At 41.1% G+C, this 26,849-nt stretch overlaps 1 protein-coding gene across 2 annotated transcripts in view; it reads right to left on the bottom strand.

Moving 5' to 3' along the window:
• Positions 1–26,849, bottom strand: part of jade2 (jade family PHD finger 2) — a 231,785-nt gene that overhangs the window by 156,725 nt on the left and 48,211 nt on the right. For both annotated transcript variants that reach the window (XM_085289614.1, XM_085289613.1), the window contains exon 4: positions 2,571–2,728. In XM_085289614.1, coding sequence (XP_085145740.1) covers positions 2,571–2,728 — 158 coding nt within the window. The remainder of the gene's footprint in view (positions 1–2,570; positions 2,729–26,849) is intronic.

Genomic DNA, 26,849 nt, shown 5'->3' with positions numbered 1-26,849 from the left:
AGTGTTGCCAAATAACACTGTGATACAGGTAAGAGATTGAGCTTGTAATCAACCCCCAGCCTTGTGAACATCCCTGCTGCCTCCTGACCTGCAGCCACTTCTGAACTTCGAGCATCGCAGTGATTTCTTTCCAGTCTAGTCCTTAAACAGCTAGGGAAAAAGGTTATTGCCTCAAATAGCTAAACAATCGGTACAGCAAGTAATTATTGAGGTTATTTAATTTAAAATAAATCAATTTACTCATAACATAATGATTAGTGTGCAAATAAGTCCTCTAACATGCTGATGCACCTTCATAGACTTACAAGTAATCCATTTAAAGTACATGGGAGAACATCTCAATAGTGTGAAAAAGAATAAGCTAATTTGAATGTGTAGGTACCTCGATATGGTATGGCCCATGTACAGCTCAAAGGCGACTGGCACCAACATGATTATCATACACATAAGGAGCCAAGATGGCATCTGGGTAGAGGATTATTCACTTTTCCAACTTCCCCCCAGAAACACTTGGGTCTATTTCCAACTTCTATTTTAAGATTTGCATTTAAAGGAGTGGATAAGGCTGAGCTGCCACGTTTTTGAATAGTTTTCTCTTGTTTATGATAGGTAGTGAGCCACTGCTGTTGCTTTCTGGTTTGTTTCTTATGAGTAAGTTATCTCAGTTTGGAGTGTAGACAGTTTTTCTTGTTTGTTATTTTGGCCTTGGCTCATTCTGACATTGATTTGTACTCCTGAATTTGTGAAACTACTATGTCTTCGTCTTTTGGCTGGTCCCTTTATGGGTCGTAATAGCAGATCATACGCTTCCATCTCACCCCATCCCAGCATCCTGTTCTGTCACACCAACCCTCGGCATGTCCCTCTTCACTACATTCATTCATGAATCTTCTCTGACATCCTCCTCTTTTCGTTCTGCTTAGCAGCTCCATTTTCAACATCCTTTGGCCAATATTTTCACTATGTCTAAATTATCTCAGCCTTGCCTCTCTATCTTTGGTCTCCAAAAGGCTCAACCTAAACCATTCCTCTGAAACTATTACTTAATAAATACAACACCTGTTGATTTACTCAAGTTTTTCTTGTGGCTACTTGGGATTTAAAGTAGACAGGAGTTTTTCATGTACTGCATTAGTCCCCCATAGATATTCCATTTCATTAATTGGGGGCTTGTCCGTGATTCAGACCTAGGACCTCTCGCTGATAAACTTGGGGCAAGATGAATAATTAAAAACAATTTAGAACAAACAAACAAAATGCCTCCAACAGCTTTAAATAGTGGACAAATATTTTTAACTTGAGTCAAGAGTGGAAAAAAACAAAAAAAGATGAGAAACATCTACCATGGTGGGAATTTTTTGCTTTCCTCTAACCAACATGTGTGTCACCTCTTCACCTACTCCATGTTCCTGTAAAAAAACAAAAACAAAAAAAACCCCACTGCCTCTATATTTTTGTTTAATAATTTTCTGCGACTGGGGTTCTTGAGCCATGTAAATTGGGGGGGAAGCATTCATGGATGCAGAAGGTTTGAAGAGGATAAGTCATGACTCGATAACTCGTTTATTTCTCCGTCTCTCAAAAAGACTGAACACTTGTGTGTGCTTGCCAGTGCGTGTGTGGCCTCACAGTATGGCATGTCTGTGCAACAGGCATTACCAGGCAGTCTGAGCATTTTTATTAGTTCCTAGAACACCAAACAAACCACACGGGCACGTGAAGCAGCTGCAGTAGTACTAGAGAGTTGGAGAGACTACCGCCATAAGAGAGACACACAGAGGGAGAAAGAGAAAAAGGCGACTAATTTACAGTATGGGAGTGAATGTAAGTGGGTCAAAGTGCATGCCTGTACACATCTGCCTACCAGCTTGATGTTGTGTGTGTGTGTGTGTGTGTGTGTGTGTGTGTGTGTGTGTGTGTGTGTGTGTTTACGGATGAATGAACTGAAGCACAGAAAGCTAAAGCGTCTCACTTTATACCTTTGTAGATTTCCGTGTGCAGGAGTGAGTGTACATATTTTCCATTTCAAATGTATTGCTAATTAGTGTAATTGCAGGAAATGTAATTATGTAAAGGCTTCCCACACCTGTTATTACACTTTAATTACCCCCCCCCCAAAAAAAAAAAAAAAAAAAAAAAAAAAAAATTGCCCTTTGTTTGTTATTTTTAATCATTCCAGCAAAAGCTCTTTGGAACTTCAGGCATCTCGTCTGCTCGTTTAGCCACATTTACAAGAGCTTATCAAAATTACCTTAGCAAATTTAATTTTCACAGTTGTATGAACTTTGCAACAAAATCTACAATCTAACAATATTCCAAAAAGAAAAAAGAAAAACAATTAGTCATGCCAAACAAAAGTTCAAATGCAAAACTTTTCCAAGATCTCTTTAAAGGCAGCAACTTCATGTCCCCATTGGCAGCTGTTAGTGCTTACAAGAGCAATGCAGATTAAATCTGCCTTTCAGGCTTTAATGAAATGGAGAACAAAAGAAAAAATACCTTTGGTACTAAATACCAAACTACTGCATGGGTTTGGGTGTTTATCGGTGTGTTCTCTGTGTATTTCCTACCTGACCACAGGCTCCGGTATGGCCTCTAGGTTGGCTGGGACCTGCACTCCCTTCTCCCACTCTTGTCTCCAAGGGTCTGAAAGCACGTAGAAGTCGTCTGGGCCGAGCTGGGCTGAGTCCGGCAGCTTCATGGCAGTGATGAAGTCAGTACGAAATACCTTTACAGAAGAAGAGAAAAAAAATGCAAGAAGGTCGTGTGATTGGCTAGATTTTACCAAGGTGGGACTTGGCCCAACTGAAAAGGGATTTTTGGATCCAGAATCATTCTTTAATATTGTGAGTTACTGCAAAATGGCACATGTTTACATGTACACAACAGAACATCAATAAGAAAAACTGGGAAGCATCCAGAGTCAGATATCTTTCTGAACCAGTGACCCATATTATGCATGGTTTGTGATTTTAACACAGTCTCGCCCTGCTTTGTTATTTTCTTCAATCTTCTAATTTCTGCCTGTGTCTTTCAGCAAAAACAAATCTTATAAATCTTTATATTGATATGAGTTTACAAATCTAAATATTATACAGCACCTCAAAGTAGACTGTATTTAACACTTACTATTGACTCTCTTGCACAATTCTTGAATATATCATTTTTAGCACAGTGTTGAGAGAGACAAAGTCAGGGTAGAAAAAAGGTTAGAACACAGAGCAAAAGCCCCAGCTGGGAATGAAACTGTAGACCAGTTTGGTCACAGCATGTGCAACCATTAGGCCCACAGAAAACCCCACAATAACAACACATTTTTAAACTACCCAGTTCATCTGAAAGCTGGTCCTACGAATAATATCTTCAACAGCTCTTGGGTTTTACTTAAACAGAAAGCCAGCATGTAACTCCAAAACTGCAACTAATGCACAGGAAAACAATGCTCGTGGCCAGAGATAACCTGTGACACAAAAAAACCCCCAAAAACATGGAAGCCTGGTGCGGTTCCAAAGGCAGACCGTTTTCACAATGACTGATGCCATGTTATGCAATCTATTTTCCCTCAGTAGCCTCCAGTCAGTCAAGCCCCGTCTCAGGGCCTAAGTGATCCTCAATGATCCTCACAGCCTGTAGGCTCAGACTGCTCATGATAAAGCCGTTACTTACAACAACAAAATGTCAGGCTTGTGTTTGACTTCCCAGCTCAGATTTACCATAAATCTCTTGCGGCCTCAAAATTATGCATCTTTTGCATTTCTTTTGCTGACGGCTGCCTGACACTAAACACTGGTGTAACATTTGATCAGGCAACACAACACTGAGAACAGATGTGCAACGGCACTGAGATGCATTTGTCTAGTAAAGTATAAATCCCAGATTTTGTTGCACTTAATGTCTTTGGCTCTCTTGGGTACTCGGTCATAGACTCTGGAGTCCTTTTAAAGTTTTACTGGATGACAGGGACGGGATTTGCTGCTCCAGTATTCCAGCAGCGCACCACACAGTCGGTGCTTCTTCCCTCTGCAATTAAAAATAATTGCAGTGCATTACGTTTTAGTGCAAATACAAACTTGAAGGTGAACCATATGTGACACCATCAACTGATGTTACTTCAGATGACACAGAGAGGGAAGGGACGTGTCATTTCACTACAACCGTGCATCCTAGCATCTCTCACTCAGCGGGTTTCGTGTATTTTAAGCGTCTCCTGGTTTCTCTCATCTTTTCATTCAGCCTCTTTCTCACATCTTGAATGGGACAGACTGAGATGTAAGGAATGGTTGCAAGCAAGGGGAATAAAACATTTTGAAACACACGGACAGATGAAAGAAGAAGTAAAAGGTAAGGAGGAAGAAGCAAGTGGAACACTGATAAACTCAAGTGGTGGTAAATTATTGATATTAACCAATATGAAATCATTAAAAGTACAATTCTTGGGAGGATTTTACAAAAACAAACTAGGTGTGCCTGAGTGTGATGCGGCATTTGAGGACACGAGGGAGTGGATGCATTCAAGCAGACACGATCGTTCTTGCACATAATGCGAACGCACACACATAAATTCTCCGTCTGCTTTACCAGGGACCTGAAGCAGCGATATTATCAGTCATATAGTCAAGGACATCAGTCAAGAACACACAGGCATAAACACACAAAGCCACACACACATAAAAAAAACAAGCAACACTCCCTCGCAGTGGTGCCAAATCAACCGTATGACTTCACTCTGCATTTTATCATTACTTTCTAAGCCTCCTTATCCCTGCTATATTAGCTCCTCTTCTCCATCTGTCTCTCTATTAACCTCCCCATCTCCCTCCCCTCCCTCCATCCCTCCTTCCTCTCCATCTCTCCATCCCCAATGTGTGTTTTTATCTTCTCTATTTTGACCTAAGAGACACGATGAAGAAAAACAGACTTGTAAGACGAAAAATGGAGTTAAAAGAGAGATAACAGAAGCAAAACTGGGTGGAGATAAAAATGAGCAAAAAAGCGACGGATGGAGATGGAGTTTAAGTCTCCCAGTGGACCACGAGAAAGCCCGCAGATGAATTCATTCGCTTGTACAATGTGAATGGAATTTTTACTTTAAGACGTAGCAGTCACCTCCTGCATCTGCAATGTGGCTATCCAATGTTGACCATCCTCTAAATGCCAGTCTAACAAAACCAAGGGTGCCCACTTCTGCTCATCCACTGCTCTGTTTTGAGGACAGTGAGGCCCACTACGACTTCACCTGCCCATGATCTCCTCTGCGTGCTCTGCAAGCGGCCACGCTCAGCAACCTTCCAACTGCAGCCATGCAAGAGCCTGCAGAAGATTGCCAGTTTGCCATAACCACTACTGACCAGCAGTTTACTTTACAAAAGCAACAACGGCAGCGCAAAGTGCTGACTCTGCTGACAAAGATAACAATAGAAGCCACTCTTCTTTGGACCTGGACCTGAAAAGGGACAGCTAAACTGGACTTCAAGGCTTTTTTAGCTTGGATCTGATCTACAATAACCTCCTCTAGCAACATCCAAAAAGTCTGGTAACAAACCACCGAGGCACAGCATAGCTTCCCATAGCACATGGTTAACAATATGGACATTTAATATAAAATGTTTTTTTTTTTTTTATATAGCGCATTTTGAAACAACAGATGTCGAAAGAAAATTAAAAAAGCAAAAACTGGTAGCTCTTTAGAGTTTATTTAAAATTCTCAATTGTTGAGCAGGTTCTTTTGTCGGAAGGAAAAGTTTTCCAGAGCCTGGGGCCAATAACAGCAAAGGCCCAGCTGCCTGGGCGAGAGGAGGGCACTGAGAGAAGTTGTTGGGATGATGGACTCTTTGACCTGGAGGCAAAATACTGAGTTTAAGATCTGCAATGCACTGTGGAGATAATCCATGGAGGACTCTATAAAAAAAAAAAAATACAACTTTAAAGTCTATTCTAAACTTCACTGGTAGCCAGTGCAGCTGTGTGAAAACAGGAGTGATGTGCTCTCTTTTCTTTGCACCGGTTAAGCGTTGAGCAGCTGCAGTTTGAACCATCTCCAATCAAGGTGGAAACTGTCAATCCTACACACAGGGAGCTGCAGCAGTCAAGCCAAGAGGTGCCAAGTCGTCGATAACTGTTTCTACATCACTGGCTTTGACTTAGTGATGATTCTCCGCTGATAAAATAATAATAATAATAATACATTTTATTTAAATAGCGCCTTTCAAAGCACCCAAGGACACTGTACAACAGATAAAAACTGGAAATATACACAATAATAAAAATAGAAGATAAAAGTTAAAGCATACAGAAATTTAAGGATAGGCAATTTTAAACAGATGAGTTTTGAGGGTGGACTTAAAAAGAGAGAATGAACTAATATTTCTGAGGTCCGGGGGTAGGGAATTCCAAAGTCGAGGGGCAGAGCAGCTAAAAGCCCTCCCTCCCATTGTAATCAGACGAGCAGAGGGAACAGAGAGAGAAAGAGAAGATGAAGATCTGAGGCAGCGGGATGGGAGCTTCATCTGTAATAAGTCAGAGAGGTACGGTGGAGAGAGAGAATGAATAGCCTTGAATGTATACAGAATTATTTTAAAATGGATGCGAAGTTTAACCGGGAGCCAGTGAAGTTGCTTCAGGATTGGGGAGATGTGGTGGGTAGAAGAAGTCCTAGTAATAATACGGGCAGCAGAGTTCTGGACACGTTGGAGCTTGTTGATAGATTTTTGTGTAAGGCCAAATAATAATGAGCTGACCTTCACAACATTCCTGGTTTGATTGTTAAAAGTCAAGGAGCTACCCATAAAAAACACCAAGATTTTTAACAGTAAATTGGACGCGGCTGGATAAAAGACCAATATCGATGCCTCGGTGAGAATGTTTGTAGAGCTTGAAAGGGTCATTCAGTGAAAGCACTTTTTTTTTGCCATCCAGGATTTCAGATGACTCAAACAGTCAAAGGGACTCTTTGTGGAGTGGTCACCATCTGGTGCGACAGGTAGATGAACATTTCATTTCTGTTCATCCATTCAAACGTGATCACTGTAATGGTTCGATGCTAGTTATCCTGTACACAGAAAAGACAGCTTGCATGCCAACTAATGATCTTCCTTATTAACCTACCACCATTATTCCCTATGATCATACTTTCATACATTCAATTAGCTTAAGCATCACAAGACAAAGTCAAAACTCCCCAGGCATCCTCTTCCTCTCTGGCCCAGCACATGTGGGACGGAACAAAGAGACACATAATCTGACGACACACATCCACCAGTGTGCACAGACACACAAGCTTTTTTAACACCTACATTAATGCCGGTGCTGCCTGTATGAGGCATGGCTGTATTAACAGCCAGTCATAACCCGTACACTGATATTAAAAACACTTGTGCCAGCTGTTCAGTGTGCAGCATTATTATCAAGGCTCAGTTTCAGTGAACAGCAATAAAAACTGTAACCTTAAAGTAGCTCACTCTGTACCTGGACTGGCAGTATAACTGTGTGGGGAAGCCTCTCTTTACTATCTCTGAGGTGCAACACATCAAAATCCCTGAAAAAAACAATAAAACAATCTAAACCCGCCAGAGTCTCCCAATTTAATCAGGAGTTATCTTATCAAAATCCGATCAAAGGATAAGTAAATAAGAAGACTACAGATCTACTTTGAGGCTGTACTCAGGCACGGTAGTGCTTGGAGCTAAGTGAGTGATCACTGTGACATGTTTACCACCTTAGGTTTTCATCTCAGAGTGCTAACATTTGTTAAGTAGCAGTAACTACAGTTCACTAAATGAAGTGCAGCTAAGGGTGACTGGATTCCCATTAGTTCTTCAGCAATTCGGTCAATTTCCAGAGTTATTATGAATTTCAGTTTTCACTTAATGATGGAAAATGCAAGATTACTCAAATTCATCCCTAGGAGAGCGCAAATTTGTTTATTTTCATTTCAATGCACACACATCCATGGTCGTCGAGGTATTTTCACTCACAAGCTAGCAATTTCTGGAGTTTGTCAGGGATCACGCTATTAGGGTTCAGCATCACCAAATCCTGACTTTCTCCACAACATTTTGTGACATATATCAGTAATAGAGGACAGCGTGTAGGAAGAGGACAGAGGGAGAAGAGGAAGAGCAAAAATTATGTTATGTGAAGAGAGGACAGGGCCAAGCAGCGAGAGGGAGAGAAACAGAGAAAAGGAAGTGAAATTAATTTCAGTCAGTGGAAAGAGAGACGAAAGACAGGGATGAGGTCTGTGTGTGTGTGTGTGTGTGTGTGTGTGTGTGTGTGCGTGCGTGCGTGCGTGCGTGCGTGCGTGTGAGTGTGTGAGAGAGAGAGAGAGAGAAAGTGCAGTATATTAAAAGGCCATATGTAAAAAGCAGCATCCTTGCTTCTACTGCTTGGCTGCTTCTGCCGTCTGCCAGCCAGCACAAATAAATAATGCAATGGAGCAAGGATGTTTGCGCCTGTGCGCATGTGTGCGTGCAAGTTCAAACTGTACTGTAACTGTGTGTTCGTCTGTGTGTGGGTAAGTGTGTGTTGACAGTGAGTCAAGGCCATCATGAATCTTGTCTTCCCCTTCAGCAATACCAGAGGAGGAAAGACAGAGACTAAGGGCAATCCACTCCTCCTTAATCTTTCTCTTTTTACTTCTTCCATCATTTCTCTTGCTCTGTTTTCATGCTCCTCATCAGCTGAAGAACATGGTAGTGGAAAAGAAAGAGGATGACAAAAAGATGAAAAAAGAGCGGGGGGTTGGGGGGGTAATAAAAATGCATGATTGGGGAAAAAAAAAGGGGGAAATAATAGAGAGCCAAATAAAAGGACTGAGATACAAAGGGAAGAGAGGATAACCAAGAAAAGAGGGGAAAGTTAGGGATGAAAAGAGAAGAAGCCAGAGGTAAGGAGAGGAGACAGGAGGGGAAAAGAGGAGAGGAGAGGATCAGTTTTATTACTGTGTGTTTGTACAGGAATGACTTCGGCTAATTAATGTCTAGGAAACACTATTACAAGCTCCCGCAGTTTTATGTTCTACCTCGCGTCTCTCTCTCTCTCTGCCTCTCCAGCTCAACACCATCCTGCTCTTCCTCTATTCCACTGCCCACCCTCTTCATCTTTTTACGCTTTCTCTGACAGACAGTTGGGAGTCGCCCGTACTCAGTGACGGATGACAGTCAGATAGATGGAAGAGGAGAGCGATAAGAAGATGAGAGGTCCCAGGAGACGGGCTGTAAAAGTCAAGCAGGTAGAGGGGCAGGAAAGCAGTCCCTGCTTCCAAACTGTCTGCCAATTTTTTTTTATTTTTTTACACAAAATATAACATATGAGTTGGGGGTGGGGGGGTGGGGGGGTGTTCTCCTCCCTTTAGCTTTCACAGAGCAACAAAACAAATCCAGCAGAAAAATGGAAAAACAGAGACCTTCGAGCACTGATTAGATTTGAGTAACTAGTTTATCCTTTACAGAGTCAGTTAGTGCCGGCTGTATTTCATGCAAAGACCAAAACAAAGAAATCCATTTGGCTGCATTGTAACTGAGCAACTAATGAAGAGTTATGTACAGGAGTGACAGTACCAATGTCAAATCTCTGGCTGCTTTTGGAAGAGAGAGCCTGTTGTGCAATGAGCCTGAAGCAGCAATGGAAACTCTGTCAGTAATTACTCAAAAAGTGCATTTCTTTTTCCATTTATCACATGATTTATTTATTGCTGGAGAGATTTTCCACATCCATCAACCATAATAACTTTGTTCTGAGGAGAGCATGTGATTGAATTTTGCCATTTCCACTCAGCTTTCCAAATTTGATAAATCACAATTCGCAAATGAAAATACTGAGTGCAAGCCCAACTTCTACAAAAGGAGGAATGCTAAAGTAGATTTCCAATAGGAAGAAAATCCCCTTTAGAAGGTAATTAATATACGTCTTCATAGTAATCCCGCTGTTAGTGGTCATTTCAGTCAGTTGCTCATCAAATTTGTTGACATTTTCCTCGATGTTTCTGCTGCAACAAAGTATGAGCTTAATTCAGCCTTTTTACACTTTTCTATACGCAACACTCATTTTTGTACAGCTGCAGTGCATCTGAAAAGTTATGTCATTCATTTAAACCATCCGGTTATATTATTTCTGTCTGTAGTGTCCTTTTCTCTAGATTTTCCCCAAATGTAAAAGGCGGTCATGTTGCAAAGACCACACCGGAGTTCGGCAAAGTCTGCCAAAATACCAAATAGTAATGGCTACAGTGAAACATAATGATTGAAGAAGACATCAGGGAAGGAGTTTAGAAGTGTGTTCAGAGTATTGTAGGATACTCCTACCTTTACATTTTATTTGATTCCTTTTTGTTGCCAGACTTAAGTGTAATCACATTAGGACTGGGCAGTTAATCAAAAACAAAACTGACATTCAAAACCTCTAATTGCCCATGTCATTTATCTCCTTTTTTTTGTTTTGTTTTCATGTTCCAGTAATACTCCCCTGGTATGAACTGTGTCTTTGAAAACACACAAAATGTGTGTAGACTTGTGAATCTGCAACATGGCAACGTCACGGAGGAAAACTCAAACTTCGTAAGTTGAGCAGCTTGTGCCAAATAGAAATGCCGTATCCGTTATTTGAACATTTTTGGCTTCAGCAAACAGACGTCAAGCAAAAAGAAGAAAACGTTGCGAAAAATTGTTTCAGCAATTGAATTTTTTCAATTGAATTGAATTTATTTAGTGCTATCACGACAATGACAAGTTGCATCGAGGGGTTTTATATTGTAAGGTAAAGGTAATACAGAAACAAACAGCTTTCAGGATGCACTTGGTGACAGTGGGAAGGAAAAACGCTCTTTTAACAGGAAGAAACCTCCAACAGAACCAGGCTCAGGGAGGAGCAGCCATGTGCCGTGACTGGTTGAAGGTAATACCACCAATCTGTTACAACACACGCTGTCTCCATCTTGAATAACAAGATTTCTCTTCTGCAAGGTTTCCACAGTTACCCCTTTGCACCACTGTCTGTTTTTAAAGCCTCTTTCTTTTTGTTTACACGATCAGCCTTCATTTACTCCCATATTCTGCACATGTTAAAAGGCAGAACATTTAAACTTTTAAATTTAAAACAATAAAAGCCATTGCATTGCGCTAATACTGTTTGCACAATAACGATAATTTAAAGCAAACCTGTTGATTTAAACTCTTCTATTATCGGTTAAGTTTGCATCACAATCTAATCAGACAGTGCGGCATGATCGATGGTCTCTCCATAAAACTGATTAGATTCAGCTGCTCGGTTAAGGCTCCACAAAACCTCAAGTTCAGCATTACTGTGAGGTGAGTAGTAACACACACACTCACACACATTCCTCTGTCCAATCAGTCAGTAGGTCAGTGTGCTGTGATGAGTTATGGGCTGTTAGCATGCAGGGGTCTCATTAAGTCCAATCTAGGTCTGAACTGATGACATTACCAGGGGATGTGAAGTGTGTGTGTGTGTGTGTGTGTGTGTGTGTGTGTGTGTGTGTGTGTGTGTGTGTGTGTGTGTGTACACGACGGTAAAAAGTCTGACAGCCTCAGAATTTTTTCCCTATTAAAGAATTCCTGTTTATCGAGCCACACCGCTACCAACACTGTAACTGCTATATTAATAGAGACTAAACCATACTGACATTTAACATTTTTCATTTGCATCGCGTCACATTATGCATACATTATTTTACAAGCTTTTGTGAAGCGACTGTTTACGAAGCACCCTTAGCAACAGTGACATGTAAACAGCAACATTGGTAGCTCACCTTTTCTAACATTATTAGCCTATAAAGCACTTTTGCTTGTCGTGAATCATAAGAGAGGTCTTGCTCTCTCTCTACAGCACCCAAAGAGCGAGATCGTGCTTTTAGTAATAAGTTTGGAAAGAGCTAAATGTCCTAAAGTCGGACTATCCTTCACAAGGCAAAGCTGCCACTGCCTGTTACTACAACAATTACAACAAGCCTTGTGCAGTACAGAAAAAAAATGTGCCTTTCTCAATCACTGTCACGGGCATGTTTTAACATACAAGTGACCGTGCCACTTTAGTCACCTGAAGCTGTAATAGTGTATTATACTCATGTTCAGAACAGAAAAGGTTTATGACAGCTGCTGCTAACACTATGATGCTGCGTTTACAGCTATTATCACCATTACCTCGTTCCACTTTAGCCAAGACTATTACGGTTGATGCGTCTAATTCTACTCTCCAGTCCAAAATATGACGATCACCGTGAGCGCTGCTACTACACTTGTTGCTTCAGCTGCTGTGAATAGAACCAAACTTATGTGAGCCACCACTACCTCGAGCGGTAACAACTACCGAATCAATAATCAAATGATTAAGTCAGGTTTTAAGCTAAAAAAGAAAGTAATCCAAACCTTACTTTACGCTTCGATGAGAATTTACAACTTCTTTTTTCCAGTGTTTGGCTATTTGATGAGATTATCTTGAGTTGGGAAAGATTGAGAGAAATCGTTAACCAGATTATTTGATAATGAAACTGGGGATAATACTAATTTTTTAAAAAGAAATGTGTTTTTCAGGAACAGTGTCAACTATGAGCTTAAGGCAGCTCTGATTCAGCTCGTCTATGTGTCGTAAGTCTACCTGTCAGTCTCATTTCGCGGCCGGGCTTAAATCTCTGACCATCTGCGGAGAAGTGATAGATTAACGCTGCCTGCTTCCTTCTGAGCGCAACAGAACAGAAACCACATAGTGTGGCCGTTGAAAGCGGACATTTCACTCCAGGAAACGTGCGCTCGGAGAGGCAGATAGGGATACACACAAAAAATTTTCTGGTTAACACCAAAACTCCTGTAAATAAAGGACCAACACACACCAATTCGCAGCAGCCGAACATAGCTGAACACACCCCCTCGCAGATGAGGAAACCCAGGCGTAAACACAGGCGAGCATATGGGTCATAGAAAAATGCATTTAGGCACTGCAGTGACACACACACACACACACACACAGTACACCTCGTTATTATGTTGCTCCGGAGCCAGTTTCCTTGAAGCACAGCGACAAAGTGCTTTAAGTGCTGTTAAAGGCCAGCTGACATAACACAGCATCATTTGACTCGCTGGTTATCTTGAAAAACAATCATCCTTGTTCATGTGTGACTTTGAAAGGGATGAGAGCACTGACAGATAGAGAAAGAGGATGGTATGCCCTTCATCCCTCATGTTATTATTAGACTGCTCAAGTCTGGCATGGCCTTCTTACAGTGAAAATACAGATGGATTTATCTAATAGTGATAAGCCTGTGAATACGGATGAGACTGTTTATTCTAAGAAAGGGCATTTAAACTAAGTATTTGTGTATTATCACAGGCTCAGATGACGCTTTGGATGACGCACACACCAAAGTGAGAATTCTCCAATGCTAGACCCTTCAATAAAAACACAATGCAAGCAGGCATTAACAACAAAGTATGTTTTTGTCTTAATAGACGAGCCAGTCTGCGATTGTGCAGCACAGCACCTGCTAGCTCTGCTCATTTTAGGCCACGGTTTAAAAATTCTGGCTGAAATAGGTACAAAAAAGTTCCTAAAATGATTGGATTTTCATTGGTGAACCTATCTGCCTGATGATAACAGCACAGAGTACAGAGGAGGCGATGGATCACTCTTTCCCTGTGCGAGTATGCGCTTGTTACAAAGACAGTGAAGATTAAAGTGATCTAGATTGTAAGGTAAATGTAATACAGAAACAATCCCAGCAATCAACTGCTTTGAGGAAGCTCTTGGTGACACTGGGAAGGAAAAACGCCCTTTTAACAGGAAGAAACTGGTGTTTTTATCGATACCTGATTAGACTCTCTGAAGCAGCTGCTACAACAACAGCAACAATATCATTTAATGTCTCCAAAGTGATTCCAAACTGAATCTAGAATTTTAAAAAGAGCATTGCTGGGTCAAGAGTAAACCTTGGCCACGTGTTGTTGAAGTACGCTCGCTGTTGAAGCCAAGAGACTTAAAGCACTCACCAAGTTTGCACTCATCCATTCTTATCTTTTCTCCTTGAGAACAAGTCAATCAAATGTGTGACTGTGTGATAAAGCCACTGAATTAAATAATAAATCACTAAATTATGACTTAATAAAAGAAAAATATAATAATAATGATGATAATAGGGGGATGAGAGTGGAGAGAAGTACAAAAAATGCAACTTTTCGGATTAAATTAATAAATTTATGAGGAAAAATGGCAAATTGAGAAGAAAAATGCAAATTTATTGGGGGAAAATTGATTTATGTGAAAAACTTTCAAAATTAGGAGACAAAAATCTGCAAAACTTTGAAGTCATAAATTTATAAGAAAAAAACTGAACAGATATGAGAAAAAATGCAAATGTATGAAAAAAGGTGGCAAATCTAAGAAAGATTTGAGCTTTATGTGAAAACAGTGGGAAATTTAGAAGAAAGAATTTGCAAATTTGCACACGAGAAACTCTGAAAAGGAGTTTGGGGTTTTTTTGGTTTAGTAAAGAAGCAATACTGTTTCATTTTTGAGGTTATTTGAACTCCTGGAATCAAAACCTGTTATTAGAAGACCAATAACACCTCATTTAAATATAAAATATTAAGGCAGTCAGGCAACTATAAGATCGTTTTCACCAAAACAACTTGCTCTCCGTCCTCCGCCATGATGGTCTCTATGTGCGGCTGGTTGTAACACGAGTGTGCAAAGACCATCTTTAAAGTGCAACACTAAAAAAATGATAACCGTGAAAGTCTTGACTTTATCAGACCGTACAGCTCAAATTTGTGCCATGTCACTCTCTGGAGTGAGAAGGTGCACATCTACATAGAACTGAAGACAAGAGAATAAAATAAGAGTTTCTTTTCAAATAAAGAAAAGGGAAAAAAAGTTGTTTTTCTCCTCTGGGCATCATGGCTACCTGGTTCTCCACAGTGCGTCACAGCAGATGTCGACTAACAGAGAGAGAAGGATAATTTTAGCAGCCACATCACAGCGAGGGCTCTAATGATTGGCTGCCTGGAAGGTCCACAGGACTCAAGAAGTGTGTGCATGCGTGTGTGTGCTGAGTGGGTGATTAAGAGTGAGAAAACGACAGAGAAGGAGAGAAAGGGGTTGATGAGAGAGTAGCAGAACGAAGGAGAGGAGAGAGCGTGTGCATGTGTGCGTATGTGTGTGTGTGTGTGACAGAGAAAGAGATCAGTGCATTAGTGGAGTGACTCAGTGATTTCAGGCTGATCCACACACTCAAACACAGTCTCTAGGATGCATCAAGATAGGACTGCATCTCAGTGCCAGCAATGTGTATTGAATTCAGCAAATTAGAGCCTATATCTTTAAGACGATGTGACCTCCAGCTTGCAATGGGGCGGCTAGAGTGTGAAGTGGCAGGGATGACATTTAACACCTCCAACTCTGGGCTCTCAGTCAGTTCTCAGCTAGAAAAGTTTGTATTTCCTGCTCTGTGTTGGGGATGAATTGCATCCTCAAGTGGAGAAGCACACATTGGGGGTCTGCAATGATGAGGAACGATGTACTGGTCTGCAGTGGTAAAGAGAGCACTAATCCCACAGGCAAAGTGGTCGATTTTCTGGCCAATCTATGTCCTTGCCCTCACCTGTGGCCACGAGCGACAGGAAGTGGAGTGTCTGGGCTCCACTGGAGCTCAGTTATTTGGAAGCAGCTCAAAGTAGAGCTGCTGCTCGTCCAAACCAAAAGAAGACGAGTGGGTTGGAGTTGGGTTGCAGATGGGTTATAGATGCCTCCTGAATGAGGCACGTTAAACCAAGTAGAGGCCCCATAACAGAACCAGTACTAGTACTTGTAACAAAGACACAGAGATATTCAGAGGTGTGGACTCGAGTCACATGACTTGGACTCGAGTCAGACTCGAGTCATTAATTTTATGACTTTAGACTTGACTTGAAAAAATGTTGTAAGACTTGTGACTTGACTTGGACTTTTACACCAATGACTTGGGACTTGAATTGGACTTGAACCGGTTTACTTGAAAAGACTTGATATTTTACCCCAAATATAAAATTTAACATGCATATTATATAGAGATTGAAAATGTGACGTCATTCACGGGTAGAACCGCAAAGGATTCTGGGAACTCGTGGCAAGTGGTACTAGCGCACGCAGGCTTTCAATTAAAATCAGTTATACAGCGATAAAAAGAAACACAAAAATGTCAAGAAGCTGTTGTATTATTAACTGCAATGACGCATGACAGCCACGGGAAGCCGACGGGTAAAGAGATCGGTTGTTATCGGATTAGTCGTTGAAGAGAAATTGTTCGAGCCATGTTTCCGAAGTAACAAAGACGCGACTGGATTGCAGCCATTCAAAGATCAAATATAACGTCCCAGAACCCTCCAGCTCACAGGTTAGTCTGCTCCAAGCATTTACACGAAGGTCAGTGTTTTTTAGTAGTTAATACGTCATTTTCATAACATAATTAGTGATATAGGTTACAAGCAAGTCTGGCGCTGAACAGAAATTGTCGCGCTATGCTCCTTTGTTTATTGTGCATAAATAGTGAATTGTCCTGACACAATATTGCGTTTCGCTTCTGTTATTATGGTACATTGACAAAAACATATACTTTTATTCACAGGATAAAACAGGTTTTTTGTATCACTAATTGCCCAGTACGATTACAGCATACAGTATTATTGTCACTGCTACATTTCTGTGATGGGTACCAGAAATTATTTCCACTACTAATTAATTACCGTTGAGCTCAAAGGTCCTATTAATAAACTGTTAACGAATCTGTATTTATGACGACAATTTGTGAGACTGGTAAATTTATGATACGTACGATGGTCTTTCGTTCTACACGGTGCATTTCAAGGTCCTGCACCCATCCGTCGGTAAACTGTACCTGGGCTTGTTGCAGTGACCTGAAGTTACTAAACTTCATGAGTGTATGCACTCACTCCAAGAAGCGTATGATTATAAATATGCATATAAATATGCTAAGATGAGATAGCTGACTTCATCTAACTAGCAAATGTTGTCCAGGCTACGTTGGTGATACAGTTTTTTTTTAATGTGTATGATATTTTTGTCATGCGATTTTAAAGCCGGTCCTACAACCGCATCCAAGAATAACATGCAGCTTATCTCAGAACTGTCGGTGAAAATTATTCTTGGAGCTAGGTTTAATTGAGCTGCATTTTAAAGAGGTGCAATTTCACAATTTGTGTATATTTTCTAAGTTCACTATTTTGTCATGTGTTGAGAAAAACACAGATTTTAAAATTACATGGTCTAATATTTACATTTAGCATAACTGCAACATTCTTTTTTCTTTTTTTTCTTTTTTTTTAAAGACTCGAAAGGACTTGAAATTCAAAGTTTCAGACTTGTGACTTGACTCGGACTTTTACACCAGTGACTTGAGACTCGACTCTGACTTGCCTGACATTACTTGAGACTTGACTTGAGACTTGAGGATAAAGACTTGAGACTTACTTGAGACTTGCAAAACAATGACTTGGTCCCACCTCTGAAGATATTTACTTGATAACTTGCATGTCAAACCAGGAGAAGACCCCAGGGAAAAGCCAGGCCGTTTATAAGAGATCACCTTGTTGCAGAATCTGTATCCCGTGCACTGAAAGAAGGCTCAAACTCTTGCCAAAGAATACCGCACATCACTGTGAAGTACATGTACCCCAATTCTGGGGTTGTCGGGTAGTTGTTGGATAAGAAGCTGAAGAAATGGATGGATGGAATAAATTTGAACTTCAACAGCAGGGAGAGAACAGGTGGCAATAATTTACAACTGTGTTCCATTAAGACTCCCAGTAATCCATGACAGTAAACCAGAGCGCAGAAAACAGGACTTCTCCTAGTGGAACAGAGTTATAATTAAACACACGTGTAGTTTCCCTACTATGAGAAGTTAAGATGCTTAGATTCAGATACTAATGTCATCAGCCAACCAGTGAAATTCCAGAAATCAGAGATATTCAAGTTTATTTATGCAGTGCCAAATCACAACAACAGTTGCCATACTGTGTTTTTATATTATAAGGTAAAGACCCTATAATAATAATACAAAGAAAACAGAGAAAACCCCCAAAAATCATATGACCACATATGAGCAGTCACTTTGGCGACGGTGAGAAGGAAAAACTTCCTTTCACCAGGAAGAAACCTCCAGCAGAAACAGGCTCAGGGAGCGGCAGCCGTCTGCCACGACTGGTTGGGATGTGGGGAGGGAAACAGGACAAAGATACGCTGTGGAAGACAGCCAGAGATAATAAGAACTAATAATTAAATGAAGAGAGCTGTATAAACACATAGTGAGTGAAGAAGGACTCAATGCATCATGGGAATCCCCCAGAGCCCTTGACCTATTGCAGCGTTTCTAAGGGAGGGTTCACCTGATCCAACCTTAATTATATGCTTTATCAAAAAGGAAAGTTTGAAGCGTAGTCTTAAAAGTAGAGATACTCTCCCGGATTCAAACTGGAAGCTGGTTCCAGAGAAGAGGGGCCTGAAAGCTGAAGACTCTGCCTCCCATTCTACTTTTGAATATTTTCGAAGTATTAGGGGATTTGGGAGGAGGTAAGAGTTTTACCATCCACCAAATATTATTAGGGTGCATGTGAAACATGAAAAATAACACAAAAAAGAACAAAAGCTTGCCTTAAAGCAAACACATACAAGGGACAGTGAGCACGAAGACCAACCAACAGGCTACAAAACAAACAATAAAGCACCAAATGGGGGATGTCAGAGATGATTTAGCAAGTTTTTCATGGATGCAACCCAACTCATCTCTGCTACTCAACCCACAAATGCCTTTTCCTTACAAATGTGGCACTATTTAACGGGAAGTAAACATGCTTTCCAACAGTGTAAGATTTATTGGCAAGAAGGATTGTTGCAACAAAGAAACAACTGACCAAACACATTTCTTTGCTCTTTGTCTTACGTTAATATGGAGCATATTCAAAGGGCTGCAGAAACCACAGATTTGCAGGTATTGACTGGTATTTTGTTACTACACTGTGATGTGAACCTAACTCTGCTTTCACATCCACGTTGTGCTACATTACACCTCTACACCTGACACCTCTACAGGACAGCCAGAGAATAAAAGTGAAAGAACCAGGGGACAAACAAAAGAAAAGAACCAAAGTGCATCTTTTCCTGATGTTCCTCTTCAAATAGGCTTTCACTTTGCATCTTCGATTTTTCAATTTTAGGTTTTCTGGTTTTCCACGTGCAACAAGAAGCAAACTAACAGTGGACAAAAAGGTTGGAGGAAAAACAAATCAACAATTAAAGAGATTAAGTAGTAAGACAGGCTATCAAGCAGGCGATATGGAGTGAAAAACAATCCCAAATCAGCCAATAAACTACACAGAAGTATCATCATGGCTGGATTAGAAGACTACTTTAGACTTTTAAGCATCTATATTTGCTGCTCATAATATCTATTATTGATTAATCTAAACATTTTTCAGTACAGTTAGTATTTCAGGCAGCAGGTGAATGTTTAATCTCTACAATTTTATAATGTTATTGTGTGCATCACGTTGCTTAAGTGATCAGAATATAAAACAAGAAGTGTTACGTCAAAAATAAAGAGTATGCAGAGGCTACATGAAAAATATATCTACAGCACCTTTTCAAGTCACAAATGGATATATATATATATACATATATATATATAAAAAACACCCAGCACGCCCCTGCGGGCGGTTTATCCTTCAAGCTCGGGTCCTCTACCAGAGGCCTGGGAGCTTGAGGGTCCTGCGCAGTAAGTATCTTAGCTGTTCCCAGGACTGCGCTCTTCTGGACAGAGATCTCCGATGTTGTTCCCGGGATCTGCTGGAGCCACTCGCCTAGCTTGGGAGTCACCGCACCTAGTGCTCCGATTACCACGGGGACCACCGTTACCTTCACCCTCCACATCCTCTCGAGCTCTTCTCTGAGCCCTTGGTATTTCTCCAGCTTCTCGTGTTCCTTCTTCCTGATATTGCTGTCATTCGGAACCGCTACATCGATCACTACGGCCGTCTTCTTCTGTTTGTCTACCACCACTATGTCCGGTTGGTTAGCCACCACCATTTTGTCCGTCTGTATCTGGAAGTCCCACAGGATCTTAGCTCGGTCATTCTCCACCACCCTTGGGGGCATCTCCCATTTTGACCTCGGGACTTCCAGGTTATACTCGGCTTGTTCTTGTGCTGCCATGATTAGTGCCTCTGTGCTGTCTTTCAGTCCAGCTTTGTCCAGCCACTGGTAGGATTTCTGGATATCAGCCACCTCCTCTATCTGCCGGTGGTACATACCGTGCAGGGGCCTGTCCTTCCATGATGGTTCCTCGTCTCCCTCCTCTTTCTTGGGTTTCTTGGGTTTCTGCTGCCTGAGGTATTCACTGAGCACTCGGTCAGTTGGGTCTATATATATATATATATATATATATATATATATATATATATATATATATATATTTATTAGGGGTGCAACGATATTCGTATCGATATTGAACCGTTCGATACAGTGCTTTCGGTTCGGTACGCATATGTATCGAACAATACAAAATTTGTAATTTATTTGATCAACTTTCCTTCTGACGATGCTGTCTGTGTTGAGCGCTCAGTGAATCTGCGTTCGACTACTCTGCCTAGGGTCGACAGTGCAGCCTAGGCGGAGTAGTCCGAACGCAGATTCACTGAGCGCTCAAACAGACAGCATCGTCAGAAGGAAGAGCGCAGGGCAAGCTAGCGAGACAGAAGTTAAGGTCTCCTTACAACATGGACCTCCCCCACTCTCATTCAGATCTGGCGTTGGAATTATTTTGGTTTTCATGTGACGTATGACCCTGAAGGTAAGCGAGTCATGGACTAAAGTAAAACAGTATGTTGGATGTGCCATGCAATGCTCAATTACATGGGTGGGAGCTAGTGTGTTAGCGCAGTTAGCTCGTTAACGTGTTGGCCGTCTAGCCCCATGCACGGGGCGATCGGCGGTAGCTCGTTAACGGAGATTTGCCGTGTTGTGGCGTTAAGGTCATTTCAACGAGATTAACCTGAAAGCACTAGTGGGAACACAACGAATATGACTGCACATTTACGCCGACATCATCCTAGTGCAAAGACAAGTGGAAGCAGAAAAAAAACAAGCAAGCATGCTACTAACTTTAGCCGAGTCATTTAGACAGCTGTTTAATATGCTGCTGAGAATATAGCCCAGAAGAAGCGGATAGTATAGCTTTTATTTTGGAAAGAGACATTTCTCTGTAATAAACTCTCTTTTCCAAAGATGAGTGATTCCTCAATCAGATACAGGGCTCGCAATATCGCTAGCCCGACGTCCCGGGGCTAGCGATTTTTTTCAGTCGGGGTACCAAAATCTATCTCTGCCCTGCCCATCGGGCTATTGTAGGAAGGAAAAATATATGTCAATGCTTTTGCATTCTTTCAGAAATGTAGCTGGGTAATTATGTCATTGGCATCGGTGAGCCACTGTCAATATGTGACATATTGAAATCGCGTTTGAATTTGCGCTTGTTTTTTTGCTTTCACTTTGCAATCGTGTGAACTGTGTATAGAGAGCGACAGCACTGATCTGTGAGTGATGATAATTTGTGCACCAATTCCTCTGACATCGTCTTATCAATCGTTAGCTTACTATGCAAACATGACAAGTGAAATCTCCCGCAGCTTAAACATGTGAGAGGTTGATCGCGCAGAGAATCGCTGAGCTTATGTGAGTGCGTGTGTAAAAGCAGCAGGATTTATATTTGACTACGATGACCTGGATGACTGAGAACCTTCACAGACAGATATATATTTCAGTTCTGCTGAGCCAAATAAGACAGGTCAGGGTGAAGAAGTGACAGCCAAAGAAAAGCTTACCACAAAACGGAGAAGTTATGACAAATCAGACTATAAGGCAAAAAGAAAGTGCAGCTTTATGGTTTCATGGACAAAAGAATTTCTGTGGCTGCAATATGACGAGCTAAATAACCAGGGCTGCACATAAGTGGTCCGCAGGTGCGCATTCGCTGTCAAAATAAAAAACGCGCACAAGGGTTAGGGTTAAATTTAAAAACTGTACTTTTGAGTTAAAATATATATTTATAATTTTAATAAATGACAAATTAAAAAAGGCATGAAAATTTTTTTTGTATCGAAAAAATATCGAACCGTGACACCAAACTATCGAACCGAACCGAACCGTGAATTTTGTGTATCGTTGCACCCCTAATATATATATATATATATATATATATATATATATATATATATACATATATATATATATATATATATACACACACACACACAAACTCTTTGATATCCCACCTGTGATTTTTTACTACTGAGTCCTGAGGTGCCGTTCAAAACATATTTTTTTCACTTCTTCTCAGTATATGGCATCAGACACGGTTCGGATGGCAGCTTGTTCTTTGTGTGAGCGCTACAGAGCAGGCACCATGCAGGGCACAGAGAGCACAGGCCTGAAGAAACCTTTCAGTGCGCTCGCTACACACTGCTTCAACTCAGGATGGATGGCAAGGAGGAAAAAGGCGTAAAAAGCAACAGGGAAGGGAGTCGCCGCTATTATGCAGAAACATTTCTCACTAACATAAATCACTCGCATCAACAGCCTTTACCGGCTTGACACTTTTCAAAAGACACATAAAGGACATGATAGGAATGTGAAAAGGATTTCCTCCTGCTCTTTCTATAGTCCCCTCTCCCTTCTTAGATCTGAAATGTCACATCCGTAGCTATTAGCCTAGCTCCGTAGTGCTGAACTCTGAAAAGACACTCAGTCTACAATTTATGCCCCTCATTAGCGTGAGACAAGACAGTGAACAAGTCCTTTTGAGATTTCTCTGAGCGCCAGCTCCTCATCACAAGCCCCTGGCCTGAATGATGCGTGGAGCGACGGCGCTCCCCTCCACGCCAAGGGCAGGCTGATTGCCAAGGCTTCACTCAAAGGTCATGCAATTAAGCTTTGTTCCCGCTTCAATAAGGCTTTGACTGACTTACTGTGCTCCTCCGTCTGAACAGATGTGATTTTTGGCCTCAAGCGAGCTAAAATTCTGCCCTCCATTCATGTCCACAATCACGTATTCAAAGAAACGAGTCAGAGATAGAAGAATCATCACAAAAAAATTAACATATGTGTAGCTTGTCCACAAATTTAAATTCTAATATTGATATTCAGGGATGAGGAGGCAGTGTGGTAGAGGTTAAGTAAGTTGGATTTGGAGCCAGGAACTGCTTGAATGAGAGTCTTATCAGCGATAAGCTCTTCTCCCCAAATGTCCTTGGGCAAGGCATTTAACCTCTAAAGTGCTTCAAAGGAGCTACTAAACAGCCTTTCAGTGTTGTGGAAAAGTCTTGAGCCACCTCTTATTCTTTATATTATTGAAATTCACAAAAACATACATGGAAATACAGTAAATAAGGTACAAAATGTTTTTCCAATTCTAACAAGCCTGAATGTCAGCAGTGATTAGACCTGGTATGTCTTAGACCAGTGGTCCCCAACCCCCGGGCCATGTAAGTCGTTTGGTACTGGGTCGTGAGAGTTGAGGCCTGATGTGAAATTTATGGTTTTCAGGGTTTTTATTGTTATTTTTTTATTGTTTGTATCGTTATCTCAGTATCCCTGGGTCTTCTCCTGTGTGTTATGAATAAATCTTCTATTTTTGGTACTGTTACTGGTTTATTTTGTTGTATTTATCCGCGACACCTTAAAGGCCGGTCCGTGAAAATATTGTTGGACATAAACCGGTCCGTGGCGCAAAAAAGGTTGGGGACCACTGACTTAGACACGAATAGCTGTCCAGGCTTCTTAAAGGACATTCAAAGCTCTTCGTTGGACGCTGGCTGGCTGCTTTTTGTTCTGTTCTCTCCCAAACTGCTTCAACGCTGAGGTCCGGGCTCTGGGGAGGCCAGTCCACGACTGACGGTGTTCCATTGTGTGTTTTTCTATCGAGACCTCCAACACTGCTGACTGAAGTGCAGCCACATGACAGAGCCTGCACCATGTTTTACAGATGGCTGTAGACACTCACACCTCAATAAATAATGACAACAATTTAAACAAAAAATTAGTCCTGTTGCAACTAACTGCCAACTAACTGTTGGTACAAAAGTATCATTTTATCCTTGTCAAACTGTCTTCCCTTTAGCAATTTTCACACATTCAAATAAAGAAATGGACACAAATGTTCTGTTTTTGTGACAGACTGCTAGCATAAAGCGCATAAAGATACAATTTGAAACTGTTTTTTGGTTCTTGCCAAGTTGTCTACTATGTATAGACACAGCACTGGTTTTCCTTGAAGTATTCTTTGTGCTTGAATTAGTAAAAGATTGGAATTAAGTGACTTAAGATAAAAAGACTTCTTTGAAAATGGTCAGATATGAGGTCGGGACTGAAAATAAGTGAAAAAGCAGTCCTTCAGAAAGTCTGGAAAACTATTGCTCAAGACCATTTTAAAAGACTAGTTTGGCTTCTTGGGAGCAAGATTTAAAGAAATTAATGGTGGCTAGGGCTGGGCGATAAAATCCACATCGTGGTATAATTTGAAGCACGTGCGGTAACGATATATATCGCGATATATTCTTTTCTTCTGTATAACGTATTTTCCACACTATAAGGCACACTTAAAATCCTTTAATTTTCTCAAAAATCAAGAGTGTGCCTTATGTATGAATTCTGGTTGTGCTTAATGACCTCGAATCGATTTTGGCGTGCAGAAATCTGTTAAAAAGTGTTTTAGTACAACTTTGGTAAGCCGCACTGCTTGATGGATTGTCAGAGCATTACGGCTGCCGTAGTGAGGAGCTTCGCGGAGTAATCTGGGTCCAAAACTCCGTCCGCTTCAGATCCCAAAGTCAAACGAACACTGAGAGTTAAAAACGGTCTAAATTCTTTCATCTTTAATAAAATCATCAGCGTTGCTGCTTTACCAGGTGTAACAGTTAAGTTTAACATCCAGAGTTAGAAGTTAACAGGAAGTTAGCTCGCTAGTTTCCACCTAAACATGACACCATGTTCTGACTGAGAGATTTTTGAAACTAATTAAAACGTACAGCTCTGCTACCACTTCCAACATAAATTAAGACAGAAAACTAAACAGCAGGGTTACTGAAGTTGGACTACCTGGTATATAATGTTGTGCTACGTGATTGCTAGCGACACAGCTATGTTAGCATAACATTAGCACAGTGAAGCTGGAGGATGAATGCCAACTTTTTTTCCACTCGATAAAAGTTAACGTGAGGGATTCTGGTGGTCAGGGACAAATGCAATCGCATAGCTGGATGCTATACACAGGCCAAACTTCAGTCAGGAGAACAACTAAGATTATTCATCCACAATACGAGGTTAGTTATTAATATACTGCAACAACATGGGAATAGAACAGCTGCGAGAGAATTCAACATTAATGAATCAATGTTACGGAAGTGGAGGAAGCGCAGTTTTTGGATTTCCCCATATTTCAAAAGTGCTTCATCTCTTTGCTATGACTGTCGGCATAATTTGCAGATGATAATGGTTGTAGCCGCTGCGATGCTTTTGATCAAAACAGGCGCAGCTTGATGACATCATCAACATCCGCTATCGCGGTAGAGCGGTATAGTCAAAATCTCTGAGCCCCTAATGGTGGCTCAACATTTTTGGACAGCACTGTGAATTGTATTGGGGCAGCTTGGATGCCTAAATATGACAGAAAAAAATAAGTGAACAAATTAGAGCAGAATTGTTATAATAAATGTAATATCTGCTAAGTTTTTTTAAGTTATAATTTTAAAAAAATCCAAAAAACTAACTTCCTGTTTAAAAACAGAGATTTCCGCACAATAACTGACTAAACCAAGGCATGCAGCCCCCAAACCCACTCCAGTGGATCAGATCAGTGGAGGCTGTGCTTGTACTCTGCAGCTCCCAGGTGTGAACATGTGTACAGTCATGAATATGAAGCAAGATTTTTTAGAGAGAGCAAAAGAAAGAGGGCGAACAGGCATCGAAACACTTCCTCCAATAAATAAAGTTTTTTAAAAAACTGGGTCACTGACAAGAAAGAGTGAAGGCGACTTAAGAGGCAGAAGCGATAAGCCAATTTCCCCCTGCAGAGTCCAATGTAAAACATCATTCTTGGTACGGCAGCTACGGCAGGCGATCTGGTGAAATGGCAAGCAAAGGCTGGGGAGAGAGATGTGACCTAGTTTTGGAGGAGATGTGTGGCTGAAACAACCAAACAACTGCATGATTAATGCTGCTTTGCATGTCTGCATCGACTGCAACTTGAGTCGGTTGTTGTGCTTTTTAGAAGCAAAATTTACTAACAGGGAACAACACAGTGGATCAAATGAAAGCCAATCTGTGTCTGCTCGCCAAGAGCTCCAGGAGATTTACCTTAAATGCAGCTTTCTAAAACAAATATTTTTAAAAAAGACATAAAAAGTCAAGCTTTTTTCCCCCATTTTTTAAAATAGCACATCAGGGGTGGTATTTGACCCAAAGAACAATTTCCCTCTGTCATGGCGGCTACATCAGCTCCCTCAGCGCCGCTCCTCGCTTCCCCTACACTACAACTTTGAAGACCTGCCATTATCCACCAGATCCGCTAAAACTTTCCCACTGAGTCTGGTCCCAACTCACACAGTCACCGATGCCAGCTTGTCACTGAACTCTTGCCATCCCGGTCCCATCTCTGCCTGTCCTGTTAACCAATCCAAGCCATCTTTTTTGACACCCCTTCTTGCCCCCTTGGTTCTGTTTGCTGGTTTGGATCACCTTTTTGTGCTCACTGTAAGCCTTTCTTATTTCAGCACTCGCTTGGTAAGCTTCATTTTCACGCC

The sequence above is a fragment of the Mchenga conophoros genome, linkage group LG10 (assembly GCF_057382185.1).
Source record: "Mchenga conophoros isolate Kocher_MC1m ecotype Shallow Benthic linkage group LG10, M_conophoros_male_GT1.1, whole genome shotgun sequence".
NCBI lineage: Eukaryota > Metazoa > Chordata > Actinopteri > Cichliformes > Cichlidae > Mchenga > Mchenga conophoros.
The sequence above is the reverse complement of the archived record's forward strand: the minus strand, read 5'-3'. Positions and strand labels throughout refer to the sequence as shown.